The sequence below is a fragment of the Tachypleus tridentatus genome, chromosome 7 (genome assembly GCF_004210375.1).
Source record: "Tachypleus tridentatus isolate NWPU-2018 chromosome 7, ASM421037v1, whole genome shotgun sequence".
Classification (NCBI taxonomy): domain Eukaryota; kingdom Metazoa; phylum Arthropoda; class Merostomata; order Xiphosura; family Limulidae; genus Tachypleus; species Tachypleus tridentatus.
The window spans coordinates 55877758-55902610 of NC_134831.1; the positions used below are offsets into that span (position 1 = coordinate 55877758).

Here is a 24853-nt window from a genome sequence, read left to right on the forward strand (position 1 = left end):
TAAATTAATTTGTAAAAGTAATGTCACTCAAATGAAAATAGTAAGTTGGCAAAATAAATGTTACAACTAATTTATAGGAACCACTATATTTAAGTGTAGGAAGTGGAATTAACCACTGGAATATTTTTCTTGTTTTATCAAGCTATAACTGAAAATAATGGCACTACATATCTTAAAAATAAATAACAGCAGAAAGCAAGCTCAATTTTCTTGAGTAAATATTTTATTTCAAATAAATCACCATATTATAGCAAGGGTTTCAAAATTAAACCTATAGTCAGATTAATATTATTTTAATGTTAACTGCAGTACTCTTACAGACCCCCAAAAAAACAACAAAAACAAATGAAATGTCAAAACTTGAACAATATCAACTGTAACATCCTTTTACGTAAGAATAACATCAACAATTTCACACCATTAAACTCGCCTATCTGCACTTGTCATATCTTACAGAATTGGTTCAGTAAATGAATCCTATAACAAATAAATTTGTTAATATTAATCTATAACAATAAATTTTATATTGTGACAGAGTTTAAGTAACGAATCAAAACAATACCAAAAGAAAAGAATGAGTGCAATAAAGGTACACAGATTTTAAATCATCAGATACATTTATGAAAATAAACATTGTACCTCACCCAATTAAATGGGAATCACAGTTAAAGCCATAAATAGTGTTACACCTATTAATGTTTTGAACACGTGAATGTTAAATATGAAAATATAGAATTTTACTTCTTTTTTAACTATCATTGACAGATTATAATTTTTAGTATTTGTTGAAAACTTTCCAATTTTGAATTATAAGCCTTCAATTATCTAAGTTAAAAATCCTGTGTTTTGTCTTGACAAATGTTTATATTGGCTAGAGCAAATTAGAAAAATGATCAATAACACTTAAGTAATGAATCCTAAAATCAATAGCATTGAAATAAACTTTGAAAAATTTAGCCAAGAAATGACAGAGAAGGATAATTTAGTTGTATTACAATGGTTACTTTAAATAACAAAGTAGATTATATACATATTATTGTAATTCATTTTGATTTTTAGGGTTTGAAAACCAATTTACTCAATACGACTAATTTAAAACATGATTTAACAAAAAAAAAAAATTATACCCAAAATTACAAAGTAAGTGTACTGCAATTTGAGCAGAAAAATACTGCTAAATGTTAGCAAACACTTAAAAAGAATTTACTTAGAAAGTGGGATAAAGATAAAAAAAATCTTTTAAAAACCAGGCTTAGCACTCATGTATTTCAACTTGGTACTGAACAATTAAATGTACAGTATACAGCTCCTAGAAAATAGAAAGTGAAATTGCACTAAAATCTAACATAGTAGGAAAAGTGGAAATAAACAAATAAATTACAAAAATGTTAGTCTTGGAATGCAAATGTTTTAGCCCACTGAAAAATATTTTTAAACCAAAAATTGGTATAAAATTATTGCAAATTTTATTCAATTGTTTGATGAATCTTTTTAAATTTTCAACATAAAATAAATCTGTATTCTAAACATAAAACTATCTGAATCCATAACCAGAAGAAACTACAAAGTAATTCAAAGCAGAAGGTCTGAATGTACATTTATTGGTTACTGAGGTAGATGAATGTCCCATTTTGATAAAGATATTAAGAAAAATACCTTTTTGTCATTAAGTCTCATTAATGTGTGAACAAAACTTTATATATAAACAAACACCTTTATATAGCAATTTTTTTTTTTTTTACTAGATGCAGTTTTTCATTCACTGCTCAAGTCAGCATTGTAGATGTTATATGTAGAAATATCATAACAAAGAATGAGCAATAACTTTGTCAGAGTTCTATATTCGTAAGCTCTGGCCAGTCCTAGATAAGATAGCCAGTACTATGAACTTATTTTTAACAATGAAAATGTTTTCCAGTTTTTTCTTATAAACTTGTGTGTGAAATAGTTTTGAACATACCTGTTTAACAGGCTTTATCAAAACATTTATTATCAGCAATTATTTAACCATATGTTTACCTAATGAGTGATTAAATCAAATAACTTGTACATCATATCAATCTCAAACCACAAAAAAATACAGGACATGATATTAAACCTCAGTTAAAGTGCAATTATAAGACAAATATTCAAATAATATGTAAAACACAATGGAAAATACTCAGTTCTGATCAAAGAAAACACTACAATACAGGCTACTGAATAGATTTGGTAAAATTTGCTGGAGTGATGATTGTAGAACTGGAAGAAGTCATATTCAGTCTTTATTAATGGAAATGGGAGTGATAAATCTATTCTTGAATGTAGTCTGAAACAGTTTTTATAACATTAATTGTGTTGTTAACCTTGAAATTCTGTGGATATCATGACCAAAATAGCCATGATATATGTAACCTGTAGTTTACTGTTAGCAATCACATTAGAGTAGAAGGCACAGACGAATATAATCAAGAAGATATCCATTAGAGGAAACATGCCAAAAAAAGTATGGTAAGTAGCACCTAATATACAACTCTTATCAGATTCAGTTTACTGAACCTAATCTACAAGCGGTCTCATTATCAGTTCCTAAGTACAAACTTCAATTCTGAGTACTATACAATCTAGACAGCATTGGACTTACCCTAAAACAACTACCAATCTTCAGATATCAGAACTTGCTGTACACAGTAACTCATCAAATAATATCCTTTAAAGCACAATAACTCTTGTAAACTATGTTCCTAACCATCATTCTTCAGAGAACAGAATATCAATGTATATAGTTCCTTGACAGCTAGTATTTTCTGAAGCACAAAAGATGTTTCTGCAAGTCATTAATAATAATAATAATAATAATAAAAGAAAGAAAGAAAGGATAGTCTAGTTAAGATAAAATATTGAAATTAGTAATATTTGGCATCCATTGTGACCACTGAATATGACTATTTTGTACCTATATTCTCACAAATTGTCTATGAATTGTAGAAACAAGTAGTAATCTTTGGGATATAATGAAAAATTACAAATTTTACATACATTATAATTCTCTTTCATTCAAACAGAAGTGATTTATATAACAGGTATAAAAGCTTAAAAGTGTTAGATCTTTACAAAATAGTGACCATAATACAGTTTAAAGGCCACAACTTCAAAGCTCTGTCCTTAAGAGACAACAAGATTCTTGTTGTAATATCAAGCTTAACATTTCTAATATATCTTAAAAAACATGATTACTACATGTATAAGTACACTATCAGGTTACTGATGTTTCTCACTCAATACCATGTTGAAAAAACACATAATACAAAATGATATCCTGCACTGTTCTGCCAAAATACACAATCCAGAAACTCGTATCTCAATAAACACAGGTGAAATAATCTCCACTAGTATGAAAATACCACATGCACACATAATTATACTCCACACAGTTAACCTACATCTTCAAAATGAATGCTTTCTGTAAATATTTCCAACATAATACTGCAGATACTGGAAAAACTACCAATATATCTATTATGAATATCAAATATGAAGTCTGATAATTTTGTGATTGAAAATCTGTATATCAACAGCACTTTAAGTTTAGTATTTAAGTACCCAAACACCCAAATATATATCATCATATTACAAAAATAACATCTCATTGTAAACTAACATAACATACAAAATTTGCTCTTAATATTTTATCACTTCCCCACCTTTATACATGGAATACTATATATATGTACACACAAACAGGTTTCTATATGATGAAAAAACAAATTTGAATCTGATATTTTATCTTCCAGTAGAATAAACAAATTCATATACTCTAGTCCATCAGTAAGTATGTGTTAAATTGAACAATGTCAAATGTGTTATCTGCTAAAGCAGCATGTAGTAAAAACGTTGTCATAAATATATCAGAATGTCAAAAACTTGATATAGAAAGCAGTAAAGTAAAGAAACCTTCACAAAATGCATCATACATAATGGCATACCCAATACTTGAAGCCACTGATGACAGCAGGAAGGTTACAAAACCCTGCCTCATAACAGAAGGTACAGGAAAAAGAAAAAAAAATCAACGTTAGTCCAGAATGCACCAGGCATGCACTATAAAAATCCTTTACACCATATGCAATAATCAACAGGTACAGAATTAAGACAAAGCAAGAGAAGAACTATTTTAAAGACAATAAGATAAAAATATGTCCTTATTAGTTTAGTAAATATATAGAATAAAAAAAACAACTTAGAATTATTGTCATGTGCTAAAGAATGGGGCATTAATTACTATAAATTATGTTTAAGAGGATAACATGTCACAAGTTAAAGAAAACCTTTATTAAAATACAGTTTAATAATATGCATGTACGTTATTTAAACATCATATATAATTAATATCCTTTAAACATGATTTTTGCCTATATAAACTTCAAAAAAGATTACTATATTGCATACAGCTCAGTTGGTATACAGATGAATTAAAGTCCACCAATTTGCCACAGTTTATTTTAGCAAACATAAAGTAATATTATTGTGATGCACAGAGCTCACAATGAAAAGTTCAGTACAGATTTGTTGATCTTTACTGAATGGGATTCCAGATGAATATTTATATTAATAACACACTAATGTTGTAATATTGCTTTGAACCTTTTTTCAGATTCACACTAAAAGTTTCACCCAGCATGTTTATATTTTATCATTTTAATTGTAAGCACATTAATGATACATAAAATATTATCACATTCCCAGTGGTCCCTGAGAACTAGAAATCCCTGGTTGGTGATGAGGCATACCACCTATCAGAAGAGATCCTGAAAAGAGTCAAACAATACATTATTTTAAATCTTACCAATCCAAAAAACAGCTATTACTACACTAAAGAAAACTATGACATTACAAGCTGGAAGAGTGAGATTACAAATATGGAAAAGCATTTTTACAATTGTCCAGTAGTACCAAAATAATAAATTAGTTTTATATTTAAGAAATATAATAAACCATAAACAGAAGCTAAAAAAAATTAAGCTACTCAAAACAAGAAGTCAATGACACACGAATTGAACTCACTGAAGTCTCAGGTTGTATGTAATGAGGAATAGTAAAGTGACAACATTAACAACAAGCATACAACTAACTTAATTTCTGGTTGAAACATACATTAACAAAATAAATAAAGATGTTTTAAAAATATGCTCTAGCACGATAACATTTGAAACATCTTTAAATCATTGGTATTGTTTAAAATTTCTGATTTTTTTATGAAGATAAATTTAATTTTGCTAAAAAGCGCAAAGTTACTTCATTTTTTTTTTTCATTGTACTTTGTGCCTAATTGTCTATTATACAATATTCCTTACCCCCAAACTGTTTTTGTGTGGCAGTAAAATACACAAAATGTTGTCATAAGCCATTAGTGTTTATTTTCAAAAGTTAGTCAGTAATCAAATATTAAGTTTCTTTAACCTCCACATTACCTACTTGTTTTTCTAGCCTTTACTACTTTAGGCCCACATATTTTATCATACAGAGTAATTTTATGTTATTTTCTTTCTTTCAACATTCATTGTAAAGAACATTCCAAAGAACTGCAAACAATATTATTCATTTTCAATGCAACATACATAGAAATCTCAATGGTAAGCTATTTTTTAATTTTTATGTCTTTCAGGAATCCTGTAATCAATAAAGTTATAGACCCAGAAACAACTTTATACTTAAATAGTTTAGAAACATATGGTGTCTATATCAACTACCAACTTGATTATGGATTTCAAAGTTTCTTTCATTTTGTTTTCATTGATAAAACATTAGCTGCTTTTTTATAGTTGATAATGATTAGAAATGTTGCCCTAGCATTTTTTGTTTTTTAATATAGATTTGTGAAAAACACAAAATTAACTACCTGCGATCAATCCAGTTAACCGAGACATAAGCTACACAATAGTAAAACTATACAATACTGAAGAACACTGGTCACTGGACACATTAGTTAAGGCGAGGCTGCTGTGACCAAAACAACAAACAGTAGATACAGACAACAAATATAAAAATGAGTTAATAGCTTACTGCAAAAAAGAATATGGAAAAACAACCAAATGGGTAATAAATCTAAAATTAATGTTCAAGTCTGGTTCCTGAAGAGAGCAGAAAGTGGATTTAATGATGAATAATGAGTAAAAGCAGAAAATAAGTTCCATCTAAAATCAAGACACTGAACACATAAGAATGGAACTGAAACCAATATAAAAAACACTGCATTCTACATGCACTTCCCTTAAAAAATAAAATCAAGTAACCTTACACAATTCCATAATAAAATGCAACTTAGTAGTGTGATATGGTTATGAAAGATTGCAAAGGCTATTATAAAAACAGTTCAACTTCCGTTAATCAAATATAAATCACTAATTCCTTGTTTCAAATTACGTTGGTAAAGGTTAGGAAGACATGTAAGGTCCAATTTAAAACAGGCAAACTCATGCTAAATAGTTCTAGTTTATTTAACACATGTTAACAGATGTCAACAACACATTATTAGTGTGCGTGCGTGCATGTGTGTAGCAAAGCCACATCAGGCTATCTGCTGAGCCCAACGAGGGGAGTCGAACCCCTGATTTTAGCATTGTAAATCCATAGGCATACCGCTGTACTCGCATGGGGCTGCATATTGTGATTATGCATATTCATGTATTTATACAACAGGTACACTAGACAACTTGGTAAAAAATACTGTTACTAAAAAGATAGAAAAGAGTAGTCAACTGGCAATTTCGGTTATTTCAAGATAACAGAATATTTATGATTCAGATATCTAGTATTTCATACTTAGAACATAAAAAACTAATACACACTTCACTACCTACCCTCATCTACAACACAAACTACCATAAATGTTAATTATTACTGCACATGTTGCATTTTACAAAAGAATAGCACTAATACTTATCATGAAAAAATTAATAACCTTTTCATATTTTATAAACACATAATACATATTTGTATTTCTATAAAATTAAGTAATTTCCTAATGAAAAGAAGAAGAAAATATTCACCATTACTAGGATTTCCATGTCTTGACTGAACTTGATTTGGACCAAAACTCACTTGCTGGACACCAGAAGTTAAACTATTCATAACTACAAAGAAAGGAAACAAATGAAGTAGAATTAATTTAGGTATATTTGGAATGAAGATCCAGCTAGTTAGCTCGTTACAGTTTCATTTCATTGTAATATAAAATGCCAAAAGGAAGTAAATCAATAAAATCAATTTGCTTAACATATGTAACAAAAATCACACAATATTAAATTTCTTTTATAACAAACATTAGGCCTAATCATTTCACTACTCTATCAGGTAACATTAACATCAAATGTTTCACACCACACATTTTAATTTTTTTACAACTTTTGTCTGATGTCATCAAAAATGCAGATACGTGCACTAATATTGAACAAAAGGCCTTCTTAGTGTCAATATGTAGTGGATAAAGAAAAATATTAAAATCCTAATTCAAGACAATTACTTTTAATTACAAGTAGTTTTCTTGAACATACATAACTAGCCTGAAAGATGCCTAATATGAAGAACAATTCACAAAAGTTAAGTTTGATGAAACAAGACATACTTCATAGCTACTTAAAATAATTACAAACAAGTAGTTGTAAGTCATAGATGTACATATGATTCTCAAAAAAAAATTGTACATTTCACTAATACTTTATAACTGTGTGAATGATTTTAATAACAATAAAAAGATTAAATGTTATTGTTTTACACTTACATATAGAAACATTACCTGAGAGAGAGCACAATTACTGATATATGATACTAGCAAACATCAGTAAGTACAGCAAGTTTATGAACTATAAATATCCAGTTTATACCAATCACCTTGCCCTTGGCAATCTTTTTGGTCCCAAGACTACATGTTAAAAGCTATGATCCTCTGATTAGAATTTAACTGAAGTGTTGTTATTTATACCTAAAACTGGCCTTTTCTAGGAAGGTTAAAATACAGGACTTTAAGATTCAAACTCTCCTATTCCACAACTAAAAGAATACAGTATATAAATTTCTTACTTTAAGAAGAAAGGGATAACTATAGCATTGAAACTATCAACAAAGACATGCTTTAAGTAGGAGGGGGGGATACTACAATAAATTACAACTCACTTACTGGAGGTTGTAAAATGGGGAGAAAAATAAGTTGAACAGCTTGTTACTGGTGGAAGTTACTAAAATCACAGAATTCCACCAAAAGTACGACTCTCCCTTACAACTGTGAAGAAAATAATAATTCTAGAGGAAAAGAATATTTAATTTAGTTTAAACTACTTTTCAACATTTATGTGGCCCAGCATGGCTAGGTATTTAAGGATGCTCAACTCACAATCTGAGGGAAGCAGGTTTGAATCCCTGGTACACCAAACATGCTTGTCTTTTGAACTGTGGGAGCATAATAATGTGACAGTCAATCCCATTATTTGTTGATATAAGTGCAGCCCAAGAGTTAATGGCGAGTGGTGATGACGAATATTTCACTGCTAAATTAAAGACAACTAGTGCTGATAGCCCTTGTGCAACTTTGCACAAAATTCCAAAAACAAACAATACATGTTTATAGTTTTACTGCAGAATTCACTAACTTGTGATATAAAATTTGTATTCAAAGTAACAAATCTTTTCTCATCACATTCACTCATAAGAATTTTAAACATACTGAGATGAATGTCTATGATACATCTGTCAAGTGAGTGATGATAAACACTAGATATATCATTCATGACTAGTTAATATTTTCCTACACTGAAAATATATTTTCAATAGATACTTTACTCCTAGTTACAGCTATTCTCAATTTGACTGATTTTTAGTGTGCAATATTTGATTGCCATTAGCCTTGAATCAATCCTCCACCAATAAGAGTGTGAAAAATCTTTATTGCAGCTGATTCCCTCTGTGCAGTTTAATTAAATCTTAACTTTCAAATTAGGCACACAAAATTACACCAGAAGTGTGAGCAGAGATATCAATTGGAAATATATTTTCAGCATAGGGAAATATTAACTTTCTATAAAACTACTTACTTCTACTCACAATGACATTTATAATCATATACTGAACAGGTGGAGAGACCAGTTTAAAAGTACCTAGATGAGCACTCTTCAAAAGTATTTAAAATGCACCAATGGGGTGGGTCATTTTGTGGAAAGGAAAAACATGTGGAAGATTGCACTACAACTAAACAAGGTATACTCTTCATCCATAAGAAGCCAACAGAGGTGATGTTGCAATTAAAGGATGGAACAAGGTATTATTGAAAATATCTAAGTGGTTATGATGCATTGGACCATAAGAGTAATGTCATCTCCAGTTCAGATCAGTGACACCAGGAGGAACTTTACCAGCCCATGGCAGGAGGAGGATCTTCAACCATTCATCTCAGATCTAGGAACCAGAAAAGAAGCCTCTGTTCACAGACAACATCAGAAAGATGGAAATGTAACATAGATGGTCAATTCCATTCCAGAACCAACAAGCACTCCATGGTAAGAAGAATTTCTCAAGTCACTCACATGTGAAGACACATTTTGGTTGGTCCAGGGACCAAGATTTAGGTGGTGATGAGAAGAAGGGTTTTAGCAGAAGGGGTGAACTGAAAATTGACAGATTGCAATCCATACCAACAGAATTCAGAATAAAACATCAGATGTGAGGCAGAAGGGCAGTTGCCCTTTCTACACAAGGTAGAATGCCACCATCTAACTTTTAACTGAATGTAATTGTGCACAATCAGGATAATTATTTCATGACCCACTAACCTAGTGGCCAAAAGCTGGTAAGTGGTAAGGGCACTGTATTCCACTGGAATAAGGAGGAATAGAAGTACATAGGAGTGTCTGAAGGAATGTATCACCAGAGCAAGTGATGAATTTAGGAGGTGGTGAATCTGATGATACATAGAAGAACTGCTAAGATTCAGGTGAAAGAAAGAAATAAGCAATAAGGATAACATGGTGAACCTAATTTGGACAAAGAAGTGACAGTAAGAGCCACAAAAGGGTGCTGTGCAAGACACAATCCCATAAAGCACAAACTAGGCACAGGAGATAAACTGGATTAGAGCAGGAGTAAATATTAGATATGAAAGGAAGGAAAAATAACATGGAGAAGAATATACATGCCAAAAACAAAAAGTGGATGATAGGACTACCCTATGTTTCACAATCGTTGATAAGGACACACCCATGCCAAACAATATAAAAATAGATACCTGAGGAAGGGAAGCTAAGGAAAAGGAAAACAAACACTGGATAGAACAATGACAAAATATTCTCCAATTACACTGATATACAGATATGGATGAGGAATGAACAGTGTAAAACAACAGGGGCACTTACACACTTTGACAGTCCTGGATCCCTCACAAGGAACTAGAAAAAAAGCCACATATGAAGGTAGAAGGTAGTGTTGTAACAGATGGTTGAATCACCCCCGAGTGAAGATGCTGAAGGAAGGATCATAATAAATATTGTAGGCTGTTTCTACACAAGGGACAGGAATGGAAACCATGATTGAGCCAGCCAGAAACGAGCCCCAAGAAAAACCTGACAGAGTGGATTGGATGAGAAAAATTACTTAAGGTAGAAGACAGATGGGAAAATATATACAAGGAAAAGGTCTTTCCAATCCTGACTGACTTTATCCATGGCCAAGGCCAAATCACATGAAACTGATGACAAGAACAGAGAAAGTTTGGTATTTAAACAAGTGGCAAATGCACCCAGTTGGGGAGAATCCAACTGAAAACAGCTATCAGAATACCTAGTGGTCAAGAGACCACTTTGTGAGTAGAAACTTGTACAGACAGGACAACGAATTTGTGACAAGACTGAGGGCATCCAGTGTGTGACATGCCAGAAAACAAATTTGATGGTTGGAGCCCAGGAGAGCATGAAAACATGATGACTGTGTACCCTCTTGACTGGTAATGTAAGAGGCAACCACTGAATTTTCACAGTGAATCATAACAGTCATATTTAGTACAGATAACAACAATGAACAACAGAGTTCCAAAAGGCTGATATGAAGATGTAACTCATCTTTAAACCAATGGCCCAAGATCTCCTACATATTGTAGCATGCATCCCATCCTAAGAGATGAAGCAAAGTGGAGATGAGAATATTTGGATGGAGGGGAGGAATATGTACCCCTACTGTCATGTTGTCCTTTTCTATCCACCAGAAGACATCAGACTGAAGAGAAACATGAACAGATACCTGTAAATCTAGAGGGTCCCTGATGAGGTGCCAATAACCTTATAGTACACTTATTGCAAGGAACAGATATGGGCATAGCCCAGAAGGATAAATGCTCCTAGTGCACAGGAAGAGATGCTGATAGCACCCTCTGAACTTAAAAAAATCCACGGATTGCATAATGAATAAAGTGAAGTGGATAACAGACTTCACCTTGTTCAAACAAGGTACTCAAGTAGCTTCTCTTATAAATTTCATGCATGAAAAAGTCCTGCCAAGAATGAAATCAAAAGAAGGCAGCTGTCCATACAGAGCTAGAAATTAAGCCCACAAAAATGAAGAAATAGGGCAAATGAGTATAGCACCTGAAAGAATGTGTAGGGTGTCAATGTCAACCCAAAAGGTAGAGCTTGAAATTGATAAACATGATTATTTTAGACAAAGCACAGATAAAGGACTTCAAGCATAACCAATAGAATGTGAAGATATGCATTAAATACTGTTATACATAGACCTGAAAGAAAGATTCATCTAAGAGACATAGGATTCTATGGTGAATTGAAGCACATTGAGGAAGAAATTCAGGTGGGAGAGATTCAAAACAGGATGCTAGTGTCTTCTTGGAAAAGATAAAATCAGAATAGAATCTTGGAAGCACAAGAGAAAATTTGTATGATGTCATCCTTGATGAGTAGGTATTAAACTGCTTCTGCAAGACACTGGCAGAAAACAGGATCCTGAGGTGGGGATTGGAAGACAGGATAAGGTGGGAGGGAAAGGAGAGAGTCATTCTGACAAAACTTGAGTGACCCAAGAGTTTGCAGAATGATGATATGCAAGTGCATGAGCCTTTGTAGTATGAGGGGGTATGGCATACTAACAGCCAGCATATAATTAGGAAGGAATCAAATAATACAGGTGACAAAGATAACATATCTAACATCAAATCTAAAAATGGCAACTGAGGTCTAGGTACTTCAACAGGTTGAAAATATGCCTGCAAAGCACAGGAGGAAAGTAATGTCTGTTCAAGACTGCATCTTCCTGATCTAACACCTCAGGCAATGACAAAAATTGCTTGTACATCAGGAGATCCCTTGTACCACATAAAATAAACCATTCCCTGATAAACCATGGATAACACTTTCTCTACTGTACTACACCTGCAGAAAATGTTGCAGCTTTTGAATAGATGTGCTGTCAGTTGCCTTTGTAGTAATAACATTAAACTGTATATTTATAAATTCTGAATAACTAACTACCAGTAAATGAGTGAGAAACCAAATTCATAATCAAATAAAATAATCCCTGTCAATAGTGGATTATAAACAATACTTTGAAATGTTAAAATTAATAACTGAATATTTTCAAAATTCACTAAAGAGAAAGAAAGTTTGAATGTAAGTACTAGTTCTTAAACTATCATGCAAAATCAACAAGTGAGACTGGTTTCAACTACATAGAGTCAGCTGTAATAGGAGGGTTCATCACTTTCCTATTAACGGACAACACTATGTAACAAAGTTTGTTCCTGGATAGTATATGTTATTTCTTAATTACTTATGTTATCAGAGTACAGAAAATGGTCATTATTCCCTTCAAACTATGCTTTTGTGACCTGGATAACAAAATTTAGAAATTAATCGATGTTCTTTGTAAAAAATGGGCAAATTTGCACATTTTCACTTACATAAGATTTGAATAAAATAACATGAATCATGATTTACATGTATTTATACTAAAAGGTATACAAAAACAAACAAAAATGTTTAGAAGCGAGTAGTTTGTCGAGATTTGTGACTGTAAATCACTTTCACATATCAGCCCCCAAATATAGTTTCCCCATCATGTTTTCGTTATATGCTCCCATGTCAAACACAAGCAAAGTTTGAGAACAGCTATAACTGTAACGGTAGGTAACCGTATCATCAGAATTCATACACTCCTTGCTAGTGGTCAAGTAAGTGTGTGTCTGTGTGCACGTGTATATCAATACTTACACCTAGGATACTTAAATATATGCCACTTTAGATATTTTCAATTACAAATTTAAAAAAATTCAGTATTTTCAATTTTTAGGTTAAAAAACTATTCTTAAATCAGCTTATGGATAAGATGAAGTAGTGTAACATACATTTAGTATATTTGTTTGTATATACTTATATTTATTGTTTGTTCTGTAACATTGAATTTTACTTTAGAATTTAAATTTATTTGAACAATTGTTTATGTCACCTGTCACACTATTTTTAAAAACCATTTTAGTTTACAAACACTTAAATACTATTTAATTCCTTGTGGAAATATATATTATAAAAAACAAGATGTATTATAATAGTTATATGTACCTTTAATACAAAAATATGATGGTATCTTACCTACATCATGGAAATACAATTTAAACATTAAGCTGTATTACCTGCAATACATTTAATTACTGCTAAATATATATTCTAGATTTTTACCAGCCATTTGGTTCAGACTTGGTGGAGAAGGTTTTGAAACCAATTTGCCTCTGCTGAGGTCTTCCACATTGATGTTAACATTCCCCATGTTGCTCCATGTATTTGTAGTTTTCTGTATGGTTAAGAAGGTACAAACCATTATGTACATTTCAAACAACTTAAAGCTAACGAGAATTTGTACAAGTCTTTTTGCAAATGAAATACTATTCTCATCTTCATTACCATATATGATCTAATGTTATCAAATACTTGTAAAAAACAACAACAAAACATCCTTATGATCCACATCATTATTCCACAGTTGGATCAGTTCAAAACTACAAAAAAATTCACCACTTGTACTCTTACTTTATATAAAATTTCTATTATCAATGTTACTGAACTACTTGCTATTATGAGTTTCTTGTGTGTTTATGAAAACTTTTAATGTTAATTCACAGCACAACAGCATGACAGTTTCTACATTTCACACATATATCTAAAGTAATGTTTCTATTAGGTTGAGGAATAATTCGTGAGCGTTTTTAAATAATTTCATTCAAGCATTACATGCAAGACTATACAATACTTCAATGCATGAACACATTACACCCAAAACATTTATTATGATACTTTATTTCATGTAATACCTAGGTATATAGTATGCATTGTTTTAAACGAAATTGCAAGAAATTAAATGCGAAAAGCAGATGGTGTCGAAAATGCTCGATTTTGTCCACTTGACATTCTATTTAATGAGCTGAAAATGAAAGCAAATATTAAAGACATATGAAAATCAAACACACCATCTATTAGAGCAAAAAATTATCTACCAAATGACATGAAATATTTTGCAAAAGCGTTTCATTTATGAATATATTTTTTTAACTTGAAAAAACACTCACGAATTATTCCTCAACCCAATAATAAATCACAAAAAACCCTATTAATAGATTTTTTTTCCTAATCAAATAAAGTATCCAGGTTTAGAACTGAATAATGATAAAATTAAAAAAAAAATCAAAAGTTATTAACAGTACAGTAAATGGAAGTTAACAGTCAACATGCAAATTCCAAAATTAGTAATGTTATAAGATGCAAAGATTTCCCATTACAATAACATAAACACAGAATATAAATGATATCACTAAATTAATCAGTGTTTACTGATTTGAATTTCACAATTTTAGCTGAAAGTTCTTGCTCAGAGTATATTTTGTACATACCGATATATAGTGCTTATACCACTATACATCTTTGTAAAGAACAGTTCTAAAAATTGGGTAAAAATCAACCGCAACTGAAAGAAACCAATCTTTCTTATTATCTCTTAACATTTCAGGTAAAGCTGTGGTCTCAGGAAAAATGTATTATACAGTAAATATTTGATTAAAATCATAATTTCTGTGGAAAAGGAATACTTTAAAGTACTACTGTTTACAATAAACATAATACAGAATATTAAAATAGTATATGTAACTGTTTATTTGTTTTTGTTTTACAATGAAAAACCTCAAATAATTATAAATATTTAAAAAAAAAAAGACTGAAACTACCATACTACTTAAAGGAAATGAGTATACAAGGAGCACCTAAATGTTTTGATACATCTGTGCTGCAACTAACAAAACAAAGTATATTATACAGTTATTTATTTTATTTTAATATCAATTAAAACAGAAGGTCAACTAAGAACTTAAACAAGAGTTGGGTATCACTGGAAATTAACTTACCATAATGTTATCTGTGTCAGAAAAGCTTGTAAGTACATTTGATGATAAGGACATTTTAACTCCTGCCTAAAGCAAAAATTGTGGGAGTATTATATTTTAAGTATTGCACTTAAAATATTATAACTAATACCTAAATGAATGTCTTCTAACCCAAATGAAACTTAATCTTAGTTTTAGAATTTTATTGGATTGCCAACATGGTTTTACAATGGGAATATCTATGGTGTATCTGGATTTTCAGAAAGTGACGAGGTACCACATAAAAACGTGTATACAAAAAAAATTATGGATATGGGAGATAAGTTAGCAAATTGGACAGATGACTGGATATATGGAAGAAAGTAGGCAGTTGTTACAAATGGAGTGGAGTGAAATTGGATTAATATCACAAGTAGTGTACCTCTGAGCTGTCTTAGGACCTCTGCTCTTTTTGATTTACCTCAATGATATGGATGAAGGAATAGTCAATAAATTACTTAAATGTGTACATCATATTCAGGCCTTGAGTGTTGCTAGTTGTGAAGAGTATACTGCTGATTTATAAGAGAATTTGGATCAATTATTAAGTTGATGGTATTTTAATTGGTAAAAAAATGGTAGATGTATTTTAATTATAATAAATGCAAGATAATGCATGTGGGCTATCATAATTTGAATTACAAGTATAATTTGGATGGAAATAACCTTAACAGTGTTATGAAGGAAAGGTACTTTGATGTAGTAGTCAATCATTCTCTAAAGCCATCTAAGCAGTGTGCTGTTGCTAGTGGTGGGACAAATAGGATTTTAGGCTGTATCTACAAAAATACTGAATATAAGTCTAAAGAGTTATAATTTCACTGTACAGGTCAATGGTTAAGCCACATTTGGAATACTGTGTTTTCAGTCTTAAGCTCCTTACCTTAGCAAAGACTGACTAGTTTAGACAAGGGTTACTAGAATAGTTCCTGGGATAAGAGAGATTTGTCATAAGAGAGACTGAAATATCTTAAATTGTTTTCTCTAAACCAAGAAAGGGGATCTGACTTGAGGTGTTTAAGATTGTAAAGGGAATGTATACTGCTGATGTGTCATTTTTTTCACATTTAACAGTGAGAATAGTAGGACTAGGGGACACAAATACAAATTTTGGCAGGATAGGAGTTATCTTCAGCTAAGACAGTTTCCTTTCTCTGACAGGGTAGTTGGTTTTGGACTGGATTGACTTCAGATGTAGCAGCAGTAACAATAAGCAAGTTTAAGAAGAAGCTTAATAAGTTTATGAATGACCAAAATTAAGATTTTGCAATCATCTTAAATTTAGTATATAGGATGGAACAGCCAAGATGGGCCAATATATTTCATGTTGTCCCAATACATTGTGTTATATTATTAAAAACATAAGAGGTTGAAGTATTTAATGTGTTTATTTAAATGCTGATATAGCACGGCTTTTCAATTGGATTTCTGGTTTCACGCTTTTTTTTTTTGGCCATAATGATTCACATTAAAACTAAAATAATTCAAAATCACACTCATTATACAATTACATTTAATTACACTCAAAATTATGTAAAAAGCATAATAATCAGAAAGTTTCAGCTACCACATATTTAATATAAAGGGGAAAAATATATTTACTTAAAGGTTATCTTGTTTTTCTATATCCATGTGTATAATACTAAATTTATATTTTATTAAAGAGACTTTTCAAAACTAAATCCTAATCAAGAAATAACTGGTCAAAAATGAATAGAGAATCTTTAAAATGTTTTCTGCATCTCGAAAAACTGATTAGATACATTATAATATACATGTTTATCACAAAAAGTATACTAAACCCAAATTAATATTTACATTTTTTTTTCAAATTTAAATTAAGGTAACATTTGCATCATCACAATTTATACAGATTATGTAGATAGAAAACAATCTTTAACTCTACAAAAGTTCCACTGATTTACAATAACCTGCATACAACGAAGTACCTTTTTTTACTGTTCCTAATTTATATAAAAGCTATTTTATAAAACAAATCTATCAGAAAGTTTCATTTAATATATTTATTAAGTTTAAACCCATTTTACCTTCATCTATGTATCTTTTACATTTCATTCTGGCAATTTTCTTTTCCAGTTTAAACTGGTACTCACACTCATAACATTTAAAGTAATGGTTTTGTTAGCAAAACAAGATTTAAACCATCAAATGCAAAATATCAAACTAAGTTTTCCTCATCTCCTAACAATTTTTTTCCCTTTCATACTACAGTATCATAATTTAAAGGATATATAAAAGTGATAAAGGAAGCTTCAAACAAATTAGGACTGTAATTTGGTAGTAGTTCTTCACAAACACAGTTTTATGATAAAGAGCTATTATCACTTTATTATAGAATCTCTGCTGTACCATATTGGCTCATACAAGTAAAAAGAACAGAAAATATAAGCTTTGCTTACATATTTAGATCCCCAGCTTATTACAATTTAAAGCTAAGATACCAGAAATTACTTCACACCATAAAAATCAAGAGAAACAGTGACTGTCCAGAATAAAACTACACTCGTGGTCAAGTTATAAGATCAAAGTAGAATCATTTTGTTCAAAACTATTATGGTTTTCTTGATAAGGGTTATGAATGGTGTATTGATCCAATAAAAAAATTCAGGAAATTCACAAACACTAATGATTTTTTTAGCTCACTGAAATCAACCTAAAATTAAAATGTGAAATTGATAATTACATACAAAATCATTCTTTAAATATAAAACCTTCAACAGTTTTCTATGCATATCTTACATGCCAGTTATTAACGCATCATGAATTAAAATCCATCATCATTTTTTCTATGAAGTATATCTCTGTCTCTCTTTCTTTTATCATCTATACATAAATTTCAACATAAAAGTATTTTATCACTACCTGAGATGGAAACTGTATTGTGGAACTGTCTTTAGCTGCAATCAAATCAGGTTTCAATGCTATGTTGTTCTGGTTGAAGCCAGGCATTAACATTGTGTTGTTTTGATTAAAGCTAGGCCTGAGACTCTGAGAGGGCTGATATGGTGTAGAAGCAGTCTGTTGGACAGGGAACAATGAAGGAGCTTTCTGTTGAACTGGGAATGTCAAATTTGCAGCATGCTGGAAGTGGAACATTGAAGGAGCTGGCTGTTGAACTGGAAACGAGAGGGGCACAGTCTGTTGAGCAGCAAACACCGGAGGACCTGGTTGCTGAATGGACAAATTTGAGGCAGCAACTTGTTGGATAGGGAACATGGTGGATGCTGGTTGTTGGACAGATGTAATAATAGCTGGCTGATTGACAGTTGAAGCTAATGGAACTGGTTCCAGAAGTCCTACAGGGGGTAAGCTACTTAGTGTTGTTACAATGCTAGTTGATGATGATGAGAATGCTGTGAAATCTCCAAATTCATCATGTTTACTTGAAAACAAAAGAAATTAAAACAATCACAGACTGTATAAAGTAGCATCTTAGCATAAGAAACAAAAGAACAATGTGAAAAAACACACTGATAGTATATGTATGCATATGTGCATATATGCTAAACATTTCTTTTTCATCACATATGAAATTGAAAAAGAATATATAACTTAGAGGCCTAATGCAGTTCTTGACTGGTTACACCCTCTTTCTGTGGACTACAGTTTCATCTAGGCTTACCAGCACAACTTGAGTCAGCAAACCAAAGACATACAATTAGGCCTTTTATAGTGAAGTGTATATAATGTCTTAAATGATCTGAGTGAAGTAAAAACGACTCAAAAATCTCTCGTACATAAACTGCTTGTTTTTACTATATAACACAAGGTTTTGAATGGGTGTTGAATTTTAGTGAATAGGATGTATAATATCTTGCAACTTTCTTGATACATTATACGATGTCCCAAATAGGTTTATAAGACAAAATAATACTCTTCTGTCAGACTGTACCCAAACATCTACACTTTAATATTATAAATATTTGCACTATATAAGAAGTTACTGATTTCATAAAAAAATTATAAAACAAATAACATAACACAACATTGTTCAAAACATATTTCAATTTTCCTCTTTACTTTCTACAAGATGCTCTTTAGAATTACAAGGATTATCACACTTGTTCTGTCTTTAATTCCTACGATTTTGCATCCAATAATACCAAATTTTTTGTAATCTCAAAACATTTAATTAATTTTTACTGCCTTTGGTCGCCATCTTCTCTCTGCTTCAAGAAAATTCAAGGAATTGAAAATATAATACTTCATTAATTTTTCATAACTTTCAGATTTACTATGATATCTATTATAATATCGATGCTTGTTTAAGTTAGTTTTATATCATTTATATTTAGAAATGTATATAAACTTACAGTTAAATCTGTATTGCAAAATTACCACTTACTCACTAAAATCATAGGAGATTCGAGTGCAAGAATCAACATCTTTATGTAAACACTAGTTGATCTTCAATATATTGTTGCACGAGCTGAAATTTCTAGAAACTCTCCTCATGCCTATAAATGTTTCAACCTATTTAGGTCACCTTCAGATGAAGATGACCTAAGAAGGTCAAAACATCGTTCTCTGTTTTATTAGTAAATGTGTTAATACCCATATCAGCCATCCTGAGATACAACTCAAAATTAATTTGCTAATTGTAAACCCTCAATAAGATGCAAAGGAAGTTCCAGACCAGTTAGAAGACTCAATATTGTTTGTAACTTTATAAAATTTTTGTACATAGCTCATTATTTGTAATAACCATTGTAAGTTATATTATTGTTTGTATATTGAAATATATTTGTATTAAAAACAGTGTGTGTATATAAGTCTTGTTGGCAAGTATTGTAAGTTTGATACCTAGGCATTTATTTAACTTCTAAGTTTAAATTGCAATTTAATTCAGTTTTATGCTATTTGAAATTGTAATATGAAGCATAACACATTCCCAATTTCCTCAGTAGTAGATAAAATTCTATTATGCATTACTGAATATGGCCTTTCACACATGTAACAAGATGAACACAATTAGATTTGCACATGTGTCAATGATTATGGGAGTAAAAATACATGCCAAATGGAAAAGACTGAATCTATGTTGAGAAATACAATATTCATGGAAAATATTAAATCCTAATGGTCTAAGAAAGAGTTTCATAAACTCCACAAAATAACCCAAAAAAACAACTTAATGTTTGAATTTTCGTTTGTATTGTAATTAAATGAATAAACATAAATACATATCATTGTAAACAACTTTATTTTATAATGACAGAACTTTTTATTGATAATGAATTGAAGCTAGATTTACTGCATGTGGGAACACATTTTCAAATAAAAGATTATACAAAAAGTGGATTAAGAGTAAGATATTATAAACATGGGAATGCACTGGAATTTATGAAGAGAACTGCAGTACAAAACATTTATGTTTCTATAAATCAAGTGATAATAACTGTGTGATTTTAATTAAACAACAGTGAAAGTACACTGCAATGAAACCTACCTTGTTTGACTGGTTTCGGATGCACTTTGAAACTGGGAAAAGTCTGCAAAATTATCACTGTTTGTTGCTACAAAAATAAGAAATGTATATATTGTACAATAGAAAACTTCTTAATCAAGTTTAAATGTAATAACGTAAACATTTTCATGTAAGGAAAATATATTTCTGATAGATACTCACCTCTACACACATTCCTCATGCATCTGTCTGAGACTTCCAATGTTATTAGCCATGGGCTGACTCTTACCTAAAACAATTGTATGTTTAATGTGAACTGCACTATTGTACAGTGATATTATCATCATCATTTTCCTTGTAAAGTAACCCTCCTTAAACACTTGCACATAAGATAACTTCATTCTTATATGAAAAAATGGGAAAAAATTTGTTTGTTTTGAATTTCCCATAGTTACAAGGACTATATGCAATAGCCATTTCATAATTTAGCAGTTAAAGACCAAAGGGAAGGTAGTTGGTCATCGCTAGCCACCAACTTCCAAAATACTTTTACCAACAAATAGTGGGATTGGCCATTACATTACAATGCCTCCACAGCTGAAAGAGTGAGCAAGTTTGATGGAATGAAGATTCAAACCCATAACCCTCATACTGCAAATCAAGCATTCTAACCACCTGGCCATGCTGGGCCAAACAGAGGAGAATAGGAGTATTCATCAGAAATACATTTTAAGGTAAAGAAAATGTTAACTTCAAGATGATACTTCACATAAAATAGCTAGAGTCCACCAAAATGATGGAAAGACATGCAAAGAATTCAACATAGATGAGTTCCCTTCACAAAGTGCCGTGGAGAGTGACATTCAATGGCAGAGACTTCAAAGGGGTATAGGCATGGAAAACTACATCTTGTATTAATCAGGGCATACATTTTGCCTGGAAGAAAACAGAGGGAAAGATAAAGAGAGCCCAAATTGTCACAGCAATGGACAGAATTATAAGATGACCAACTAAGCATCTGCTTACAAATGGTTGTCAAGCCAAAAAGTGTAGTGTGGTTAGGGTGTTATTAACTCATACTGTATGTACTCATCTTGACTTAATTGGGCAGGCTTTTCCTGGAGCTGTACATAATAGAGAGGAGCTCTCCAAAATCCACCACCCCAGTAGTTAGGAACTGGTAAAAAGCAAGGATCACTTGTTCCCCAATGAAAGAAATAGAGTAAAATATGTGATGAGGAGACCTAGAGAAATGCCTAAGTCCCTATCAGGTACCTACCAAAAAGGTGTTTTATTGGAGACAGCGTGCTCTGGGTGACCACGTAACCATATTTTTAAAAAACTGGCAAGCACAATCCAAAGAAATGAACCAAGTAGCATGAATTACACAAGGATATATCTAGTGGTCTTGCAAAACACCCCATCTCAACAGTTGGCACTAGTAGAGCCAGGGTGGATAAGCTGAGCATTTTCCATTACCTCTAGTCTGAGGCATACTTTGGGAAAGTATAGCTTTAGAGGAACATAAACTAGTTGGCAGGATCCTATAAAAGGCAAAAGGGCACTGGAAAAAAAAGTACTATCATTTTTAGAAAACAGTGTGTAAGTTGAACAACAGTAACCAGAGGGAACCAAAATCTCACACAGCCAAACAGTAAATATAATGAAGGATAAATGTGTGGAGTTATTCATTCGCCAACAAGAAGGACTGGTAAAAGTGAGATGCAAAAGAGTGAGAAAGGCAAGAGGTGTAAATAAATAAATACAAATTCTGGTGACCAGAGATTTCATTACTCACAGACAAAGTGGAAATGGTTAAGCACAATTAAAAAAGTTGATTGATTGATTGATTTAGTGTTTTATGGCACAAAGCAGCGAGGCTATCTGCGCCAGACATTCGGTAAAAATGTAAAAAATAAAATAAAAAAATAATAAATAAATGTTAATAGACATAAATGGAAATGAAGGTAAAACAAAAAAGTATAAAACCAATGTTGACACCTAGTCTACAATGTTAAGATAGAAGGCAGAGTATAAGAAGTTGTAAGGTATTTACTCTAGCAAAAAGGTAATGATCATAACCCGCCAGGAAGACTAACAGGTAAGTTCAAGAACCACCGTCAGTCACCTAAAGTTGGTCTTTCCAGTCCTGGTTCCGGGTTATGTGTCATAGCAACCAGTATCAAAATGTAAAATAATAGAAGTTTTAAAAGATACATAGCAAAATTGTAACAATGAGTAGCCAAATGTCCAGTAAAAAGATAAAGTCAAGTAAATGGAGTAAAATTTGTAAAAGTAATTGAAGATAAAAGCAAAACGGCAATTAAAACAGAAAATGGCATAAAAACCAATGTTGACATCCAGTCAACAAAGTTGTAAAGAACTACCTGTAGCAGAATGGTAATGATCATAACCCACCAGGAAGACTAACAGGTAAGTATAAAAACCACCGTCAGTCACCTGAAGTTGGTCTTTCCAGTCCTGGTTCCGGGTTATGAGTCAATACGGCCAGTACTAAAAAGTTAAGTAGTAAAAGCGTGAAATGATATGCAGCAAAAGTATAATAACAACTCGCCAGGACAACTAACGAGTAGTTCAAACGGATAGTTCAAACAGTAGCGTTAGTCACCTGAAGTTGGCCTTTCCAGTCCTGGTGTCGGTTATTTAATGTTCTGGCCATTGTCCAATGTCAAATTGAATGAGAGAGACTAAAACTGTAAAAAAGGAACCACAATTAAAAAGGTGTAATGAATAAATATGCAACACTTAAATGAGATTAAAAAGATTAATGGCCATTAAAAAATTAAAAACATTATCAAGGTGGACAGAGTCACCATCACCAATAACTCTGTCCAATGTTACAGACTGACCCTGGGAAAAAATATGTTTAAAATATTGCCGTCGTTGAGAATTGTAACGATGGCAAGAAAGTAAAACGTGGCTGATAGTGATTTGAGTGTTACACAAACTACACATTGGTGCATCAGTTCCAGATAAAAGAAAATGATGAGTTAAAAAACTTTGACCAATGCGTAGCCTAGCGAGAACAACTTCCTCCTTCCGAACTTTATGGAAGCTAGATGGCCAAAGTCCAATTTTGGGTTTGATTTGAAAAAGTTTGTTGTCACGTTGCTCACCCAAGTGGACTGCCAGCTGGCACGGAGCCAAGCCTTGAAGACAACACCATAGTCCATGTACGGAATAGGCATAGGAGTGATGGTGCTGAAGCAGACATATTTAGCTGCCATGTCTGCAAGCTCGTTCCCTCGAATACCAACGTGGCCTGGTATCCAGAAAAACTGGAATGAAGTAGCTGTTAATGAGAAATGGGCCAGTCGGTTTTGAATATCAGCCAGAATAGGATGTGAGCCAACGTAGCGCGATTCCAAGGCAAGTATAGAACTAAGCAAATCAGTATAAATAGTGCAGTTGGAGTACTGCTCAGCTGCAATATGATACAGGGCAAGAGATATGGCATACAGTTCAGCAGTGAACACAGAAGTTGTAGAGGGGATTCTGCACACAACTACTGAACCACAGCAAACCATAGCAGAGCCCACTGAATTACCTGATTTGGAACCATCTGTATAAATAGGAACTGAATGAGTGTTTGAAAGATATTCATTGAATAAAAGACGGTACTTCCAATCTGGAGTATCTGCCTTTTTAGGTGATTGAAAGAAAGGTCACATTTGGGGGCTGTAATAAGCCATGGTAGGATGGGCCAACCTGTGGAATCTGCAATGTTATCCAAGGACAGACCCAATTCATCCAACTGCGCCCGGATGCGAAGGCCAAACGGAGCAATGACAGATCGCCTGTTCTGAAAAAGTACTGCCCACCGAGGAAGAAAAACACATTTCCAGGTGGGGTGCTTTGGTAAGGAATGAAGTTTCGAAGTATATTGTAAAGATAGTTGCAAACGGCGAAAGTGTAGAGAAGGTTCATGAGATTCAATGTATATACTTTGAACTGGAGAGGTACAGAAAGCC

The 24853-nt window shown here is 32.0% G+C and overlaps 1 protein-coding gene across 1 annotated transcript in view; it reads right to left on the minus strand.

The window, feature by feature from the left end:
* Positions 1-205: 205 nt before the first annotated feature.
* The window catches only part of LOC143255704 (uncharacterized), a 64850-nt gene continuing 40202 nt past the window's right edge, over positions 206-24853 (minus strand). Inside the window, exons 8-13 of the mRNA XM_076511780.1 lie at positions 20904-20970; positions 18317-18836; positions 15416-15481; positions 13704-13815; positions 7029-7112; positions 206-4787 (exon numbers count right to left, since the gene is read on the minus strand). Coding sequence (XP_076367895.1) covers positions 4714-4787; positions 7029-7112; positions 13704-13815; positions 15416-15481; positions 18317-18836; positions 20904-20970 — 923 coding nt within the window. The 3' untranslated portion in view covers positions 206-4713. The remainder of the gene's footprint in view (positions 4788-7028; positions 7113-13703; positions 13816-15415; positions 15482-18316; positions 18837-20903; positions 20971-24853) is intronic.